Consider the following 19,027-nt stretch of genomic DNA (forward strand, 5'->3'; position numbering starts at 1 on the left):
CCATCCAATGCCCTGGGGACCTAAATAGAACAAAAGGGGAGGAAGAAGGAATCCCCACCTTTTTTCCTGCTTCATTGTTTGAGATGGAACATCTCACCCCATTTTCTCCTGCCCTTGGATTGGAATTTACACCATCAGCTCCCCTGGTTCTTAAGCTTTCAGAAGGGAACTGTATTGCGCCACAGACTTTTCTGAGTCTCCAATTTACAGACAGCAGATTATGGGACTTAGTCTCCATAACTGCGCAAGCCAATTCCTCATCATAAAGGAATGAATGAGAGAAAGAAAGAAGAAACAAAGAAACAAAGAAAGAAGAAAGAAAAAGAATGTCAGGAGAACCTTATGTTAACAATTACTATTAAACTCAGTAAAAGTTGTTAGTGTGAACTTTAAAAAAAAAAAAAAGCCAATTGCTTTCATTATTGGTTTGAGTTTTGTCCTAAGCAATTATAAAAAATTCCTCCTTACTGGGTCACCTGGGTGGCTCAGTTGGTTTAGCATCTGACTTCGGCTCAGGTCATGATCTGAGGGTCCTGGGATCAAGCCCCACCTGTGTCAGGCTTCCTGCTGGAGGGGGAGTCTGCTTCTCCCTCTCCCTCTACCCCTCCCCAGCTCATGCTTTTTCTCTCTCTCTCAAATAAACAAATAAAATCTTTAAAAAAAAAACTCCTCCTTGTTGTATAACAAATTTCCACAAACGTACAGATTTCCTTTCAGACATTCTGTGCTGTTCCATTAGACTATTTGTTTATTCTTGTACCAACATCATATTCCATTAATTATTATAATTAATAATATAATCAACAACACTTTGATACTTGGTCTGGATAACTCCTATTGTTGTACTTTAAAAAAAATGTTCTTGGGGGCGCCTGGGTGGCTCAGTTGGTTGGGCGACTGCCTTCGGCTCAGGTCATGATCCTGGAGTCCCGGGATCGAGTCCCACGTCGGGCTCCCTGCTCGGCGGGGAGCCTGCTTCTGCCTCTGACCCTCCCCCCTCTCATGTGCTCTCTCTCTCTCGTTCTCTCTGTCTCAAATAAATAAATAAATAAATAAATAAAATCTTTAAAAAAAATGTTCTTGGTTTTTTTGCAACATTTCTACTAATACATTAACTAAAGGATCACTTTGTCAAGTTGTTTTAAAAAAAATCATGTTGGGGTTTTTACTACAGTTCCATTGAATTTATAAATGATTTTTAATGAGCTGTAATCTTTACCTTACTGAGTCTTTCTAAACATAAACATTATTTCTCTGTTTATTCAGTTCTTATTTTAGACCTTCAACGAGTTTCTTCTTTAATCCACAAAGGTCTGGCATAATTTTTAGGTTCCTTCCTGGGTGTATTGTAGGATTTGTTTCTTTGATTAATTATCTCTACCTTCTATTATTTCTGATTCATTATGAATAATGTGTAGAAATGTTGTAAAATTGTGTATACCCAGCAACTCTGATGAAACTTACGTCATCAACTTTACTGAATGTGTTCAGTTGTTATGTAGGAAATGAGACTAACTGCAAATAATGACAATTTGGTATCTTTCTTTCCACTCTTACATACCTTATCCCCTAATCTCATCTCCCTGTCTCATATATCCTTGAAAAATAGCAGTGATCCTTATTCTGTTTCTGACTTTAGTGATGATATCTCTGAAAATTCAACTTAATGTAGGTTTTGCTACAGTTTCAGGTAGATTTTCTGATTTTTTAAAAAATTAATTTCTATCTTTCATTTCTATTCTTAATTTTAATAAAGAATTAGTGTTGGGGGCACCTGGGTGTCTCAGTTGGTTAAGCATCTGGTTTCAGCTCAGGTCATGATCCCAGGGTCCTGGGATCAAGCCCCACATCGGGGTCCCTGCTCAGCGGGGGTCCTGCTTCTCCCTCTTCCTTTGCCCCTCCCCTGCTCGTGTTCTCTCTCTCTCAATCTCTCTCTCTCTTTCTCTCAAATAAATAAATAAAATCTTTAAAAAAAATCATGTTGAACTTCTATGAAAGCTTTTTAAACCTTCATGAATTCTAATTTTAACATTTCATTTAGGATGTTCCCATCTTTGTTCAGAGACAATGACTTTGCCTTTCAATGATCTTTTCTTGTACTGTCCATATTTGGTTGCAGTAGCAGATTTTTGCTGACCTCGTTGTAATAGGTGTCTATTGCTGCATAACAAATTGGCCCCAAACTTAGCACCTTAAAATCATAAACACCATCTCCCAGTTCAGGAAGCCAGGAGTAGCTTCATGGGATGGTTCTGGGTCACAGTCTGTCACGAGGTTAAAGTCAAGCTGTGTGCTTGGACGGCAGTCCTTTCAAGCCTAGACTGGGGCTGAAACTCTGCCTCCAACTTCCCTCTCGTGTTTGTTGGTGGGGCTCAGTTCCTCACAGGCTGTTGGCGGGACCCATTGTCTCCTCACCCGATGGGACACTCCACAGATGGCTGAGTGTCCTCCTGACACGGCAGCTGAGTTCTGCCAGAGCAGGTGATCTGAGAGAGGGCACTTGCTTCCCAGATGGAAGGTGTCATCCTTTACTCATCTTGTCTCATCAGGACATAGTTACCTCTCATTCTGCAATAGTTTATTGGTCACACAGACCCACCACACAAAACCATCAGAGGGGCCACACAAGGGCAGGAATCCCAAGAAGTGAGGATCACTGGGAGGCAGCTCAGAGGGCAGCTACCCCACTCACAAAATAAATAAAATGGCGCTCCCTCTTTTCCCCCTTCCCTCAAACAGTTAATTTAATATATCCTGTTGCTGCTCCTGGAACATTGGTTGAATGTAGTGTGTGGAGTGTTTTTTTTAGATCAGTGAGATTTTCCAGGAAAGGATTGAATTACAGTTGTGTTTTGTCCTTTTTCTGTGTCACTATCCACTCAAGTTCTCGGCTTCCTTTGGAGTCCAAAGAACACAGAGAAATGGGGAGCCCGGTTCCCTGCTTGCTCTGAGCTCTGGGAGTCCAGCTCTTGTTACTCTTTTTGCTCCATGGACTAAAGAACAACATCATCCTCGTGTGGTGACTGACCAGTAGCAGGTCATAACGCGACTCACCCTGACAATCCCTCTCACTGTGGGGAGAGGCAGTCTCGTACATGCATCCCCCACTCAGCCGCATAAGAACGGCCTTGGACCTGGAATACTCACTTACCAAGAGATAAAGAGCTCACAGGCCTGTGCCAGGTTTGTGGCTGTGTGGGGGAGTACCTTCCTCCGTTTCAAGCTTCACTGTATGCCCCTCTGTTCTGTGTAGGTGTGTGTGCCGTACGGCATCTGACCAACCCCACTGCAGTGTCTGTCCTCCATGAGGAGGGAATGGGACCTCCTACTGGGGCTTGAGAAGGGTGTGTGGGGGTAAATTGCGCTGCATCAGCTCCTGGGAGAGATTTGTGGGCCATGGGAAATGGAGGCCCAAGGTGGAAGCTGATATTGCTGTTCCTTTTCTATGTAAGTAAAGCATTGTTTTACCCAGTGTTTCACCGCACTGTGCTTTCCTTGGAGACTCGGATACCAAGATGCCATGGGCAGACGTGTTTGGAGTCCTCTCTCAGGACTGATAATCAGTGCATGTGGTTCTGCTCAACATTTATTTTAAGACAGAACAAATAGTGTCTTGGGAGAGAGAAGAAATGTAAGAAGCTCAAAATCACCACAGAAGGCAAGTATCCACCATTTTTCGAGCCTGCTGTGGCCCAGCAACATTGCTATTCGTTTCATACACGTTATATACCCCAATGCTCCAAACATGGTGCCACTTTGCAAGTCAAGAAATTAAGATGTATGAGATAAGGTCATTTGTCCAAAATTGCAGAGCCAGTATTTCAGACTCATGATGTAGATTCATCATGGCCCCGAATCCTCTTCCTTCCACTCTGTATCTATAGGAGGGAGGCCTCATAGCCACATACTCCCTCATCACCTCCCACTCAATTCACAGCACCAGCAAACCATGGAAGCAGATGGACAGAAATAAATTTGCTCATTTATTTATTCACCAATCAACAAGCATTTCCTGAAAGACTACTGTGTGTCAAGCTTTTCCCCAATGGAGATATTGGTGGTAGAACCAAGTCTTGACCATAGAGTGCCGCCCCATTGCTCCAAGTCCGGGAGCAGAAAGCAGAATTCCCAGACCACAGAGTAGGAATCCAGAGCCTCTTTCAAATGGCAGGAATCAGGCTATGAGAGAAAATCAGATTAGGGCTTCAATACAGGAACCAGCCAAATAATCTCCCCATTCTTCCCCCAAGAAACCCCCCAAGACAGAGAAAATAGCAAGGTGGTAGCATTGTCGAAAAAGTCTTGGTATCAGGAGACTGAGTTCAAGTCTCAATTTACTGTAGGACTCTAAACTCAGAGCATTGAGCTAGATTATCCTCAAAATCCATTGATCCTTTGGGCTTTGACCCTAGATAACATGCTAGAGATGATCTTAATAAGAAATACTTAGTGCACACAGTGTTTTACAAAGCACTTTCAATTTCATTATGCCCATTTTAAAGATAAGGAAACTGAGACTCAGAGAGCCATATGCCCAGGGTCTTCACCCAGAGGGGTTGGAAGAGAATCAAAGCCATGAGTGATCCTACAGAAATCTTGGCCCTGGGGTCTGGGGAGCAGTGCCCTTGAAGGACAAGGGGGCTAGGCAGAAGCTGTTTTGGGGGAGGGATCAGGAGTCCCCCTGCTCATATGCCATGGCTGCCAGGGGCTTGGGATAGAGAGGACTGGTGGGGGGGAGATGGGTGGGCCCAGGCCCCTCCTTACCTTATTCAGGGGCCACGCAGACTTTCCCGCACATGCCCCTACAGCACTTGAAGTCACTCACACACTGGTTGTCGGTCTCACAGTAGTTGGGGGGGTTGAGCATCAGACACTGGCCAGTGACCACGGGACACCTGCCAGGCTTCACTTTAACTAGTGAGAGTAGAGTCACAGGTCAGAGGCTTTGTGCCTTCTGCACCACCCTTGCTTCCCCAGCCCAGCCCTCGCAGGGAGAATCATCTCTTCTCTATCCCCATGACCACCTCTTCCTTCCCAGGGCCTCTGTATCCCCTCAAGGCAGGATCTGGGTCTCCTCTCATATCTCCCTGTCCACGTAGGTGACCAGTTGTCCAGTACTGACTGGCTGGCTGGCTGGCTGCCATTTGCCTGCTTTTACCTGAATGGCCAGGTGACCACTGCCCAAGACAGACTGGCTGAGTAAATTCCTGTCTGGAGCAGTGTGACTCCCTGGCCAGCTGACAAATTTGACTCAACAATTCCTGGAACGGAGGAGACCTGGCAGGGCCAGCACCCAGGGCTGTCCCCCTAGGTGCTGCATTCTCAGGCTCACTCCCTCCCCATCAGCCCTTCCACCTCCTCACTTCGGTTGAAGATGTTAACAGGGTCCAGGCATCTGATGCCGCAAACATCAGAGCAACAGATCTGCCTCTCTGGACACTGCCAGTCACTCTGGCACTCAGGTTGCTCATATCCAAAAAAGCACCGAGAAGACGGTATAGAAGGGCAGGCTCCAGCTTTCAACGCTGTTGAAGAGAATGTCAAGAGTTAAGAAAGGAGCTGGGTGCTAAGTAGCCATCCTGACTCCTGGACAAAGCACCACTCTCCAGCAGAGACCCTCACCCAGATGACTGTCCACAAAGTGCAGAAAGAAATGCTTATCTGACCTCCACCAAGTGTGACAGGCTTGAGTAAGCCACACACGTGGGCAGATCCTGGAAAAGGGCAGAGGGCTCCCAGCTAAGGTTTCCTACCCCAGGGAAAACAAGGCTCCACAAAGGCAGAGAGGCAGTCTGGGGTTCTGGGGTAAGGGAGATGGAGAGAGACAAAGGTAAATAAAGCCAACAGGACAGGTTGAGAGCTAGAGCCAGAGGCAGAGACACAGAGACTGAAGGATAGAAACAGAGAGATGGAGAACAGGAGAGAGCCAGCGACAGATGACTGCAGATGCACAGATAGGGTGGAGAGAGAGAGTTAAGACCAGAGGGAGTGGGGCCTGGGCTGACTGGATTCTGGTAAAAGAGCACATCCCAATGCTCAGAAGCCCACACAGAGACCTTGAAGCCCAGATGGACATGAACCCACCCTGAGGGAGTTCTCTTCAAACCAAGCTGAGAGATCAGAGCCTCTAGAAGGAGACACCCTCACTCCACCAGGAGACCCCACCTCCCCCTGCAGCCAAGAATGTGCCAGGGTGGCTTCAACTGACCATTTCCAACACCTTCTGCAGTCCAAGGTGCCAGGGTTCCCAGGACAAGAAGCACGAGAGGGAAGAGGCTGTTGGACTGCATGGTGATAGGAGGTGTAGCTCTGAAGGTTGACGGCAAATCTCAGTATTTATACTTTTGCTAATGGGTGTGGCCCCAACAGAATTTCCTTGGCCCCGCCCAGCTGTGATTGCACACACAGGAAGCTAAGTGAGACCAGCAATGCTGATACCAGAGAGATAACAGCTCTTTCCTGTCTCAGGCAAGACTGTGAGGCCAACAGTAACCGCCAGGGAAGAAATGGAAGAGGCTGGCCTGGAAGATGTCACAGGCTGATAAGGAGGCCATCTCAATAAAGGGCTAGTATCCAAAAATCTATAAAGAACTTATCAGGGGTGCCTGGGTGGCTCAGCCATAATCTGCCTTTGGCTCAGGTCATGATCCCAGGGTCCTGGGAGGGAGCCCCACATCAGGCTCCCTGCTCAGCGGGAGGCCTGCTTCTCCCTCCCCCACTCCCCCTGCTTGTGTTCCTGCTCTCACTATCTCTCTCTCTGTCAAATAAATAAATAAATAAATAAATAAATAAATAAATAAATAAGAATTTATCAAACTCAGCACCCTAAAAAAACAAAAAAATCCAGTCAAGAGATGGGCAGAAGACATGAACAGACATTTCTCCAAAGAAGACATATAAATGGCCAACAGACACATGAAAAAATGCTCAATACCACTAGGCATCAGGGAAATACAAATCAAAACCACAATGAGATACCACCTCACGCCAGTCAGGATGGCTAAAATGAACAAGTCAGGAAACAACAGATGTTGGTGAGGATGCAGAGAAAGGGGAACACTTTTATACTGTTGGGGGTAATGCAAGCTGGTGCAGGCACTGTGGAGGACAGTATGGAGGTTCCTTAAAAAGTTAAAAATAGAATTACCCTACGACCCAGCAATTGTATTACTAGGTATTTATTCAAAGGATACATAGTGATTTGAAGGGGCACATGCACCCCAATGTTTATAGAAGCCATGTCCACAGTAGCCAAACCATGGAAAGAGTCCAGATGTCCATCGACAGATGAATAGATAAAGAAGATGTGGTGTGTGTGTACGTGTGTTTGTACATACATATACATATATGTACACATATACCACATCTTCCTTATCTATTTCTGTATCTATATCTATATATATATAATGGAATATTACTCAGCCATCAAAAAGAATGAAATCTTGCCTTTTGCAAGCATGGCTGGAACTAGAGGATATTATGCTAAGTGAAATAAGTCAGTCAGAGAAAGACAAATATCAGATGATCTCACTCATATGTGGGATTTAAGAAACAAAACAGATGAACATAGGGGAAGGGAAGTAAAAATAAGATAAGATGAAAACAGAGAAGGAGACAAACCATAAAAGATTCTTAACTCTAGGAAACAAACTGAGGTTTGCTGGAGGAGAGGTGGGTGGCGAGATGGGGTAACTGGGTGATGAGCATTAAGGAGGGCACTTGATGTAATGAGCACTGGGTGTTATAGGCAAAAAATGAACCACTAAATTCTACCTCTGGAACTATTAATACAGCATATGTTAATCAAATTGAATTTAAATTAAAAAAAAAAGGAGGCTATCTCATGTGTCCATGTGAACCGTGAATGTCGTGGAGGCCCCAAGCCCATTAGCCTGGTGGAAGGAGAGGGCAAGAAGAGGCCAGCTGCAAAGAAGCTATGTAGATGTGGAGCTAAAACCACAGACGTGAACTCTCAGCTAAGACCTTGTGCAAGGCCCCCCTAATTCTCACATTCCTGGACTCTAGGGGACTGTGAAACTCTCTACTGATTGCTCAATGCAATCTCCTTCTCAAAAGTTCAGATGACATATCAGTCAACAAACAGATATTTATTTCCCTGAAGTATTGACACCATTCTATCTCCAGTGCCTAGTCCATACCTGATACATGGAAAGTGCTCACTAAACAATTGTCAAATAGAGGTGCCTGGCCGGCTCAGTCAGTGGAGCATGCAATTCCTGATCTTGGGGTCGTGAGTTCAAGCCCCACAACAGGTGTAGAGGTTACTTTAAAAAAATTAAAAATGAAGTTAAATTTTAAAAACAGTTATCAAATTAAAAGGTGCAGAAGAAGAACTCTGCCCACAGCAAATTTCTTTGGAGCTCAGTTTTCCCAACTGTGCAATGGGAGGATACTAACAAATCAGCCCCTCTCAGAGAGTTGTGAGATTGAGGGTCTGGAAGAGCTGGACAAAGAACAAATGAATTCTATCCTTTACAACTGAAGAACATTGAAATGAATCTGAGACAAAGGTGCAAAGGGCTTCCAGGCCACCAGAATCAACATGTAGCTATTAGTGTGTAATTGGAGATGCCAGAGGGATGCTTCCTACCCCAAAATCCCCTACAGAGCTCCCAAGATAAGAATATATATATGGCTGCCATAGGGCGCCTGGGTGGCTCAGTTGGTTAAGCGACTGCCTTCGGCTCAGGTCATGATCCTGGAGTCCCGGGATCGAGTCCCGCATCGGGCTCCCTGCTCGGCAGGGAGTCTGCTTCTCCCTCTGACCCTCCTCCCTCTCATGCTCTCTGTCTCTCATTCTCTCTGTCTCAAATAAATAAATAAAATCTTTAAAAAAAAAAAAAAGAATATATATATGGCTGCCATATATTAAACTTACTCCATGTGTTACCCCATCTGCGGAGATTGCTTCTAATTATCAAGACAGTGATCATCGTGTCTAAAATTCAACCCAAACTTGTCTAACTGCTCAGCCCAAGCCCTTACATCGTGTGACTTCTAGATGCTTGGGACTTCCCCATTCATTCCTCAAGGTGAAGGTTTGTGGAAATTCAAATAGACGCGAAAGATCCGGGCATTATCATGCAACAACGGCTCCACGGGAACTAATTCGTAAAGTATTCTCCAACAGTCAACTGTCAGCAGATCCCGCTGTGCAGAAGTCCCTCAACGTTTACATTCTGGTGGGAAAAGAAAAGGAAGAAAATTAGTGCGCACTGGGTAACTAGTAAGCTCCAGGTGTCCGCTCCTAGCTCGAGCTCAGTAGGGCAAGTAAGAGAGAGATGGAGGGTCTGACTTCCACCCATGAGTAATAGCATCGTCAGCTCAGACACCCTGGATTTGGGCTTTCACTTCCGCCCCCGGGGTGAATTTGATTCCTCTCACATGGGGATATGAGAGTGGGAGAATCTGTCACATTTCTCACTCTCTGCTGCTTCCTATCTTCCTCAATGCCACACTCAAGAGAGTGTCTGGAGTCATAAATGTTTGCGTCTTAAAGGGTGAAAGGGGGAATGCTCCAGCTGGAATTCTCCATCTATGATTGATGATAAAAGCCAACTCCTTTCCGCTCAGAAAGGAGTCCTGTGATCAATTAGCAATGTCTGCCATGGGCACCATAGGAGGATAATGACATTGTGTGATCATTTCTGTCCTTTGTACCATAGGTTCTAAGTCTTTAAATCATAGACTGTTACAATTAAAAGGGATCTCAGAGCTCATCTAGACCAGGGGTCAGCCAACTACAGCCCCCCGAGCAAATCCAGACAGCTGCCTGTTTTTCTTTTTTTTTTTTTTTTTTTTTTTTTAAGATTTTATTTATTTATTTGAGAGAGAGAGAATGAGAGACAGAGAGCATGAGAGGGAGGAGGGTCAGAGGGAGAAGCAGACTCCCCGCAGAGCAGGGAGCCCGATGCGGGACCCGATCCAGGGACTCCAGGATCATGACCTGAGCCGAAGGCAGTCGCTTAACCAACTGAGCCACCCAGGCGCCCCAGCTGCCTGTTTTTCTAAATAAAGTTTTATTGGAACACAGCCATACATTCATTCATGTATGTATTTCTGCGGCTACTTCCCCACTACAAATGGCAGAGTAGTTACAGCAGAGACTTAAACTTACTGCAAAGCCTAAAATATTTACTCTCTGGTCCTTCACAGAAAACGTTTGCTGACTCCTGATCTAGACCAAACCTCCAGCTTGCAGCAAGGGACTGAGGCCCTCAGGAGCAGGTACAAGCCCAGGGTTGCGTAAGGACTTAGTTACACAGCACCAGACTGCAATTTTACCAAAGCCAGTTACTCCCATGCTGATCCTCAGAACCTGTTTGGTGGCGAACACTTCCCCTCCTAACCCCGGATCTCAACCCGAGACTGATTCACGGAGCCTGCGTCACACACCCTCTGTTGCGTCTCCTAAATACTACGGATTCATTCATTCAGTTCATGAATTCTTACTTCCTGCCAGGTGCTGTGCTGGGCCCTGAGGCTGCAGTGAAGAAGACACATGGAGTCAATACCACACGGTCATTAAGAACCTAAACATGTTGGGTCAGAGTTCCCTGGGCTGGAAGAGAGTCGCTGAACCTCTCTGAGCCTGTTTCCTCAGGGTAGTATTGGTTTCTCCTACATCACATGGCTGCTGTGGGGGGGTTTTGGCAAGCACTCAGCACAGGTCTAGTCCACTCAGAAGGCCAGACATGGTTCTCATTGTAGTCAGCACACTGGGCACACAGGATCCTGGTGGGCTTGAATGACAGCCCCTGACCTTGGGCCTGGACCTTGCCTGCTCTGCCCCATTAAATGCTCAGCTGAGCCTTCAGGACAGAGCTGCTTCTAGGACACCTGGGGGCCCGGGCAAATATTTCTTGAGGGCCCTCTATCTATATAAACAATGTGATTAAAAAATATATTATAGGGGAGCCTGGCTGGCTCAGTCGGTGGAGCATGCAACTCTTGATCTCGGGGTTATGAGTTCAAGTCCCACGTTGGGTGTAGAGATTACTTAAAAATTAAAAAAAAAACTTAAATATATATATATTTGTAATATTAATTAATTATCTATAATGTGTAATAGTAATTAAATAGATATATTTGTAATATATATTTGTAATATATATTTTAATTATACTTTAATATAATTAATAATAAATTAAAATTTAATTTTAGATATATATTTAATTATATTTTGTTATATATAATTATAATTTGTAATATATATATATGACAAAATTCACTACACCCATGACAGGCACAGTGATTTATCCAGGAAGATTTGGAATAGTGAGAGGGAGTGCCGATATATTGGCTTGTTGTCCAGTGAGAGTACGTGAAGTTTCCTCTGTGTCCAGGCATCATTTCTTCCTCCACGGGTCCAGAAACCAGCCCTTCATGTTCCTTATGGTCCGATGTGACTAGTTTCAGATCTCCCGGGGGAAGGAAAGATGGCAGCCATGTTGTGACTCGGAGCGCCAAGGCTTTATAACGTTTGTATTAAAACAATGTAGACCTTTGTTGTGATTAATTTGCCCTGTTGTTTGGTCAAACACCAGTCTAGGTATCGCTCTGAAGGCGTTTTTTAGATGTGATTAAACCTTTAAATCAGTAGCCTTTGAGTGCAGCAGATTCCCCTCCATAGAGTGGGTGGGCCCCATCCAATCAGTTGAAGGCCTTAAGAGCAAAAACAGGTTTCCCGAAGAAAGTATTCCCTAAGACTGAAACCTAGAAAGCTTGCCTGACTCTCCAGCCTGCTGCTCTGCAGAGTTCAGGGGCAAGACTGCAACCTGAGCTCTTGAATTTCTAGCCTGCCTTGGGGGTTTCATACTTGCCAGGCCTCAGGATTACATAAGCCAATTCCTTGAAATGAAATGTCTCCTTCTCTCGCTCTCTTTCTCTCTTCCCCCCTCTATCTATCTATCATGTATCTATCATATAATAGTATCATGTATATTATGTGTATATTATGCAATATTATACATGTTAATATATGCATATATTATATTGCTTCTGTCTCTCCACAGAACCCTGGCCAATCCAAGCCCCTTCCCTCTGCATTCCCAGCATCATTTCTTCAACTCCAGTTGCACCACTGCCCTGAGACTACATCATCCCATATGCCACCCCTCGCTACTGGCTTCCAACTGGTGCTTGGAAGTTTGCTCCTTGTTGTTAGCACCGGGGTAGCCAGTGGGCAGGGGCCCTTGTGGCTGGTGGGTCCTGCCCACCGACATGCTAGTGCCGCAGGGACCCAGGGCGCCTGTGAGGTTCTGCTCTCTTCCTGTGCAAATCCCTGAGAGGCGACAATATGACATGACAAATAAAAACTACCAAGACCAATCACAGAAGAAGGGGGAAAGTGGGGTTTTTGGTTCGTTAGGGGTATTTCAATGCCTTTAATGGCACATTTCCCCTGCTTTTGAAAAAGGGCCCACATGCTCACGTTGCCCTGGGCCCCACAATGTAGGTAGCCAACCCTGCAGGGGCTCATGGGGGAAGTGAGAGGCGCAGTCCTTTTGCACAGGAAATGTCTGTTCCTCACCCAGCATGGCTCAAGTGTGACCCGGAAGAGCACCGGTCAACCAGAGGTAAAAACAACAAAAACCCTACCCCGAGCTCCCCATACTGATCCAAACAGCATCTTTGCCTTTCGCTAAAATTCATTATCTTTCTCAGTCTCAAAACCAAAAACCAAAACCAAAACACTTTCAGAATCCAGAAGTCAGGAGACCAGTTTCTCATGGCTCATTCCTGTATGGATAAGGCAGCCACTGGCTCTCTCTGTGACTCAGTTCCTCCATCTGTCCCAAGCTGATACCATGACTCTGTAAGAAGCAATGTCACCCTGCTTCCTTCCAGGTCATAAACACACCCCAGGAGTCTCAGCCCATGTTCTGACTTTTGCAGTTGTCTTTATAACTTAACTTTAAATACTCCCTCGAACAGAACACACACCATATGCAATAATGACTGAAGGGGAATGGAGAGGCAGAAACCAGGAGGGCTGGAGAAACAGCCCGATGGGGTGGTCAGCATATGGGGGAAGAATACCACCGAGCTGGGACAGAAAGAGCAGACTGAGAAGGAATGAGAACAAGGGCAGGGCGGGTCATTTCGGTCACCTCAGGAGATCCACGGGAGACAGAGGTGGCAGCCAGATCTCCCCACACCTCAGAGAGAAAAGATGACCTGGCCACTTCCACCCAAGAACATTTGAGTTTTACAATGTTTGAATTTCCTTCCCCAGCCACTCGTTGGATTCCTGACACAACTGGGGGAAATGAACTGTTCTTTTAGGCTCAGTGTGAATGGGTGGGGACCTCCCAAGTTAAGCAGAATCCAGGCAAACGTGAAAAATGGCCATCCATCCAAGATGGATGGAAATAACCAACAAGGGTAGATCTCACGTGTCTTCCTACCTACCCACTGAAGAGGTGGTTGCTGTATAAGTCAGGGCTCTACAATTTATTCCTTCAAAGGCTGAATGTCTCCCTAGGAGAAGACACTGTTTTCTGTGAGGCCGATGAATCAGAGGTTGTGGTTTGCCATGAGGAAATGCTTATGGGTCTGGGAAGACAAAAAAGGAAACAGGTGTTGGACATGAAGTCCCCGTGAGCAAGACTACCTGTGGAAGGCATGGAGGGAAAGAAAAACCGAATTTTTAAATTCTGGAGCAGAGCTAGAAGCAGCCTGGGAAAACATTTCCCCGCATCACTAGACTCCAGCTCTGCGCATGGAGTATAGTATGGTCTCCTGCAAACGTTACAGACTCCGAAATCAGTCACAACGGGGACTGATCCTGGCTTCCCCACTTAAGAGCTGTATTACTTCAGGCAGTTGCAGTCACCATCCCAAACATTTACTGGGAAGCATTTATGGAGGGAGTCACAGGGTTAAGTGCTTTGCATACTTTATCACATTTAATTTTCCCGTGGTACTGAGTAGGTACCAATGCTGTCCTGTTTTACAGATGAGTCTCCGGGAAGTTCTCCCTGCAGCCTGCCATGCAGTAGCAGGATATTGGGGGAACTGCAGCTGGAGGCTTCTTCATGTCCAGGCCTGAGGTCCGTAGAGAGCATCTCGGTGGCCCAAACAGAGCAGCGGGCCTGAAGATGAGGGAGGACCCCCACTGGACAGCATCACTTCTGGCCCCCAGGGCCCTGTGGTCCTCAGGAGACGCAGCTGGAATCCTTCACTCAATGCAGGAACTCTGCTTGCCCTGGGCCTCAAATTTCCACATTTGTAAGATCAGAGCATTGGAACAGATGATCCCTAGAGGCGGCAGATCTAGAACTTCGGCCAGGATTTGGCCTTAGAAGCACCCCACTCCCACCCGCACCATACTCAGGAGCCAGAGAGACCAACCTTCCTGGAGAAGAATTCTAGAAATAGACACGATGCATACAGAGTCTCACAGGGAACCAAGTACTGTCACAGCCCATCTTAGAAGAAAAGGGAACCTCAGAGAAGTAAGCCCACTTGCCTAAGATAATATCGTAGCAAGTCAGCAGCACAGTGAGTCTTCAGAATTCAGCGACGTGCTGCCTCATTCTGGTGCCTTCACTCCCAGCCCCAGTCTGGAGATGCCCGAGATAGAAGCACTGCCCAGAGGATCCTTGAGGCTCTAAAATGGCAAGCAAGAGTGATGCAGAAAGGCAGAGAGAATAGGCAGAAGCCCTGCTGAGGGGTGAGGTGTTGGGCAGCCCCCTGCCCGTGGGCCTGGGGTACCAGGATCCTGAGACCACTGGGGGCATCGATTAGAAGAAGTTAGATGACCTAAACCAGACCTCCTCCTTGCAGCATTCCTCCTGACGTAGGGGAGGAGTACACTGCTTTCCTGCATGTTCCTTGTGGCACCTGAATATCCTTGGCCCTGACCGCCCTTTCTTCGAAGTTTGGGATGATGAGCTCCCTTCCTGGAAAGGCACCACTGAAAACTCTCCAGGCTTCACCTCATCTGGAAAGAACAAAGCCACAGGCTAGAAACCAGAAGTCCTAACACCCACCAAGCACTCCAATTCCTGCCTGGGGTGGTGGACATCATCCCCGCCACCCACCTTAGTCCCGGGGCCGGCTCTATGCACTCCTGGAAGCAGAACGGGCCACCAGTCAGTACTAGAGCACATCTGGCTGGCAGGCTGCCTGGGACACTGAGGGACTGGGTAGCGGGGTGGTGGGTTTGCTGACTGACCAGCTGACCATGGGATGACAGACTGAGGTTTGCAAAGCCAGGAGAGAAAGGGCAGTTTCTTCTGTACCCCCCAGTCCACCCTTCCGTGCTCTGAGATTCTATGACCTCAGCCTCGGGCCTTCCCAGTCCCTCTTTGCTCAGTCAGAATCGAATCACCTAAGCCTAGAATGTCAGGGGATGCTCATATTTGCAGTCACAAGTATGATGTTGATATTCCTGTCTCTCCAGCAATTCTAGTCACTCCAGTAGTTGAGGGTGTGGCATTTGGGGAAGAAGAAGCCAGATTCTGAAAAGGCAGATCAAAGATTCGGGGGATCATTGAGGCTAAACCACTGTTCTTAACCCGGAACATTAGGACATACTTCCCAGAATGAGAGGGAGATGACGGCCAGCCTCAAAGTCAAGGGGACACTCAGGACTCTGGGGAAGGAGGAGTGAAATCAGCCAGTTATCTGGCTAAAGGAGAAACAGTGCCTGAGAACAAGTACAGAGCTCAAAGCCAGGGGTTCAACCCAGGGAAGGTCAGAGACTCACAGAGCTGGAGAAACAGAGAGCAGCAGAGAGTACCAGAGATGGGAGAAAGTCAGAGAACAGCATTATGGTGCAAGAACAGAATAACACAGACCGAGAGGTAGCGGCAAAGACAATAAGTCAGACAAAGATCATGAAAGAAAAAGACAGAGCAAACCAGTGAATGATCCAGACTGAGAAGGAAGGGGACAGATCTGGAATCGGGACACGGTGAAGTGATAACGAGAGAGAGAGAAACACGGATTTAAAAGCAGTTAGACATAGGCAGAGAAGAAGAGCCACAGAGTGGGAGACGAAACAGAAACTTCTGGATGCTTAGAAACACCACCAGCAGAAGCAGGCAGTCTGCTGAACCAGCAGGGGCTGTGGGGCACGGAGAATGAGCCACCTGCCTCTAGCCAGAGCCTCTTCCATGACTTTGCAACCATTATTGGCAACTTCCACAGCCTCCGGCACCGGGATTTCAAGGTTGGGAATCACCACAAAGGGTTTCATAGTGGGGGCAGATGCAGTGGTTGTGATGGCCCATTCCCAGCCTTGTGACATCTGCTTTCCTTCCTTCCCCTTCCAGAACTGGCTAGGCTTTTCTGAGCTGATGCTACATAGTTAGGAAGCTCAGCCAGACACCCACAGTTCTGGCTCAGAGCAATGATAATGGCTTATCTGCTCCAGGGAGGACCCTGAGGCCTCAAAGAACAGGAAGAGGCGGGGGAGAAATGGAAAACATTTGAATGGGGGATCTCGCTGGAATGAGGAGACCGCCAGCTTGCATGGCCAAGTTCTGAGTGTGATGGAAGACTGTGTCAGAACTCATTGCACTTGAGAGGAAAATCTAATTCACACAGGCATAGGAAAAAGTAGGATTTACTGGCTCAGGAAAAACTGAATAAACCAAGAACAGGTGTTATTTTCAGGTGCAGTGTGATCAAGGGTTCAAATGATAGTTCCCAGAAGATTCTCTCCACTCCACTGCCCTTCACTGGGAGGCTCCCTCCTGGTATTTGTCAGGTGACTGTCGCACTCCTTCCATCTTCTCAAATCCAGGTCCAGGAAGAAAGCCTAAACTCTTCTTCTGGGTAACCCAACTGACTAGAATTGACTAGAACCAAACCTTTGAACCAATGATTGGGGCCAGGGACATGGATGTACAGATTGATTTATGCCAAAGTCACTGTGTTCCTCACTGGGTGAAGCCCCGAATGCAATTCGATTTTCAGAAGTGGGAGAGGGAGTGATTCTTCAGGGGAAATTAGGGCATAGATACCAGAAGGGTGAAAGGGTGCCCAGTGGTAAAGACAACAGTGATCTCTAAGGTCTATCCCTTATGGCTACTGAAATCAACGTCGTCGTAAATTCACATCCAAACCCTCCCCAAATCACCAACACTCACATAAAGTGCACTCAATCTCTCTCCCAAGAACGACAACAAAATGTCTCTTCTAGCACCCCATTCATCTCCAACTCCAGAATCTGGATGAAAGCAGTTCTCTCAGTGAAGTCCAGGGAAGGCTCTCCGTAGGCTTTACCAATGAAGTAAATATAATAATTTTAAATAAGTGTAACCACTTTGAATGTACCCAACATAAAAAGGTAGGATGAGAACAGAATAACTATCCTGAAAACTCCTATTTGCAAAAGAGAAACATGGGAAGCAACATACAGGTGGTCACTGGCCCGTAGTGCATGTTGTGTATCCCAGAAGACAGAGGCGTTAGGAGGTCCTACCTGGTGGCGGAGTGACTTTCTTGTTCAGTGAATCTGGCTGATCCAGCTCTGCAATCTGGGAGCCTCTCCCTTGCCCAATGCCTCCCATGGCCATAACTAAGGGAAGCATTGCAGAGGGTGCCGTTTTGGGGGAGGAGGGTCTGCACCTTTTTTGAGGAATTCACTTCATAAGGGTGCAAGAGAAATAGTCAGAGAAAGACAAATATCAGATGATTTCACTCCTATATGGAACTTAAGAAACAAAGCAAGTGAACAGCGGGGAAGGGAAGGATAAAATAAGACAAAAACAGAGAGGAAGGCAAACCATAAGAGACTCTTAACTCTAGGGAAAAAAACTGAGGGTTGCTGGAGGGGAGGTGGGTGTGGGTGGGGAGGAAGGGGTAAGTGGGTGATGGGCATTAAGGAGGGCACGTGGTGGAATGAGCACTGGGTGTTATATGCAACTGATGAATCACTAAACTCTACCTCTGAAACTAATACTACACTATATGTTAATTAAATTGAATTTAAATAAAAATTTTTTAAAAATAAGGGCACAGTAGGATATCCATTTTGGCATGAGCCATCAGTGACCATTGCTGGTGAGGTTTGTGTTTATTTAGTTGACTCCTGGTCCATTTGCTTCAATAAGAGCACAAGTTAGTAGCCATAGTCAGAAGTCTTACCAAGTCATGTTTGCCTTTTATGTGTTCTGCTCAGTCCTAAATGTGCACTTTTAATCTAAAGATGCATGTCTTTATTTAATTCTGAGATTTTTCTTCCATTTATCTCTTTGAATGTTGCTTCTCTGCCATCTTCTTCATTCTCCTTCTGGAGCTTCCATTGGCTAATTGTCAGACCTTCTATTTTTATTCTCCATTCATTTTTTATTTCCAGAATTACTATTTGGAATGCATATAATAATAAGTATATATGTATTATATATGTATATAAACACAGAGAGAAAGAGAGAGAGATCTATCTCCATCTGGGAAATCTAAATGATGTGCATTTTTCTGCTACCCTGTTAGTAAATTAAGCAGAACAACGTTTTGAGCAATTATTGGGTATATTCATGTCCTGAACATTCAGCATCATTGTTTATTTTAAATGAAGTCAAAAGAGACTAGTTTCAGTCAACAGGTACCTAACAATAACTGTCTTATTTGGTATTATTTTTCCTCCTGTGAATGAGAGTCAATTATCAATCAGTGGTGCTTCCATGTGAATTTAATTTTAGGATCCTCTCCAATCAGACAGCTAAGCAAGAATCATTCCTTGCAAAAAGAAGACACACGGGTTATATATTGGTGGAGGTAGAAAAGGAAGGAGATCAGCATGATTTACTAACCTAGTGTGTACCTTATAGTTTTCACACAGGAAATGCAGATTGATATCTCTATTCTGGTTTCTGCCATTTTTTATAGGTTGTTGGGGTAGCCATGACCTTGGCTTGATTTCTAGTTCTCACCATAACCACCCAGAAGGAGAGGGTCAGAGGCACTAACTCTTCCTGCTGACCTGCAACCCTTTCCCTCTCCCTGTCCTCTAATAAATTCATGCACACACCTTCATGAGGTTTGGAGTTTG

The 19,027-nt window shown here is 45.9% G+C and overlaps 1 protein-coding gene across 1 annotated transcript; it reads right to left on the minus strand.

The window, feature by feature from the left end:
• Positions 1-3,960: 3,960 nt before the first annotated feature.
• Positions 3,961-6,308, minus strand: SLPI (secretory leukocyte peptidase inhibitor). The gene is made up of 4 exons (XM_021689181.2): positions 6,209-6,308; positions 5,364-5,525; positions 4,765-4,914; positions 3,961-4,179 (listed from the first exon to the last, which is right to left on the minus strand). Exons 1-3 carry the CDS (start codon positions 6,288-6,290, stop codon positions 4,766-4,768), a joined length of 393 nt encoding a protein of 130 aa, XP_021544856.1. The 5' UTR covers positions 6,291-6,308; the 3' UTR covers positions 3,961-4,179; position 4,765.
• Between the last annotated feature and the right edge of the window lie 12,719 nt (positions 6,309-19,027).

This window comes from Neomonachus schauinslandi, chromosome 10, assembly GCF_002201575.2.
Source record: "Neomonachus schauinslandi chromosome 10, ASM220157v2, whole genome shotgun sequence".
Classification (NCBI taxonomy): Eukaryota; Metazoa; Chordata; class Mammalia; order Carnivora; family Phocidae; genus Neomonachus; species Neomonachus schauinslandi.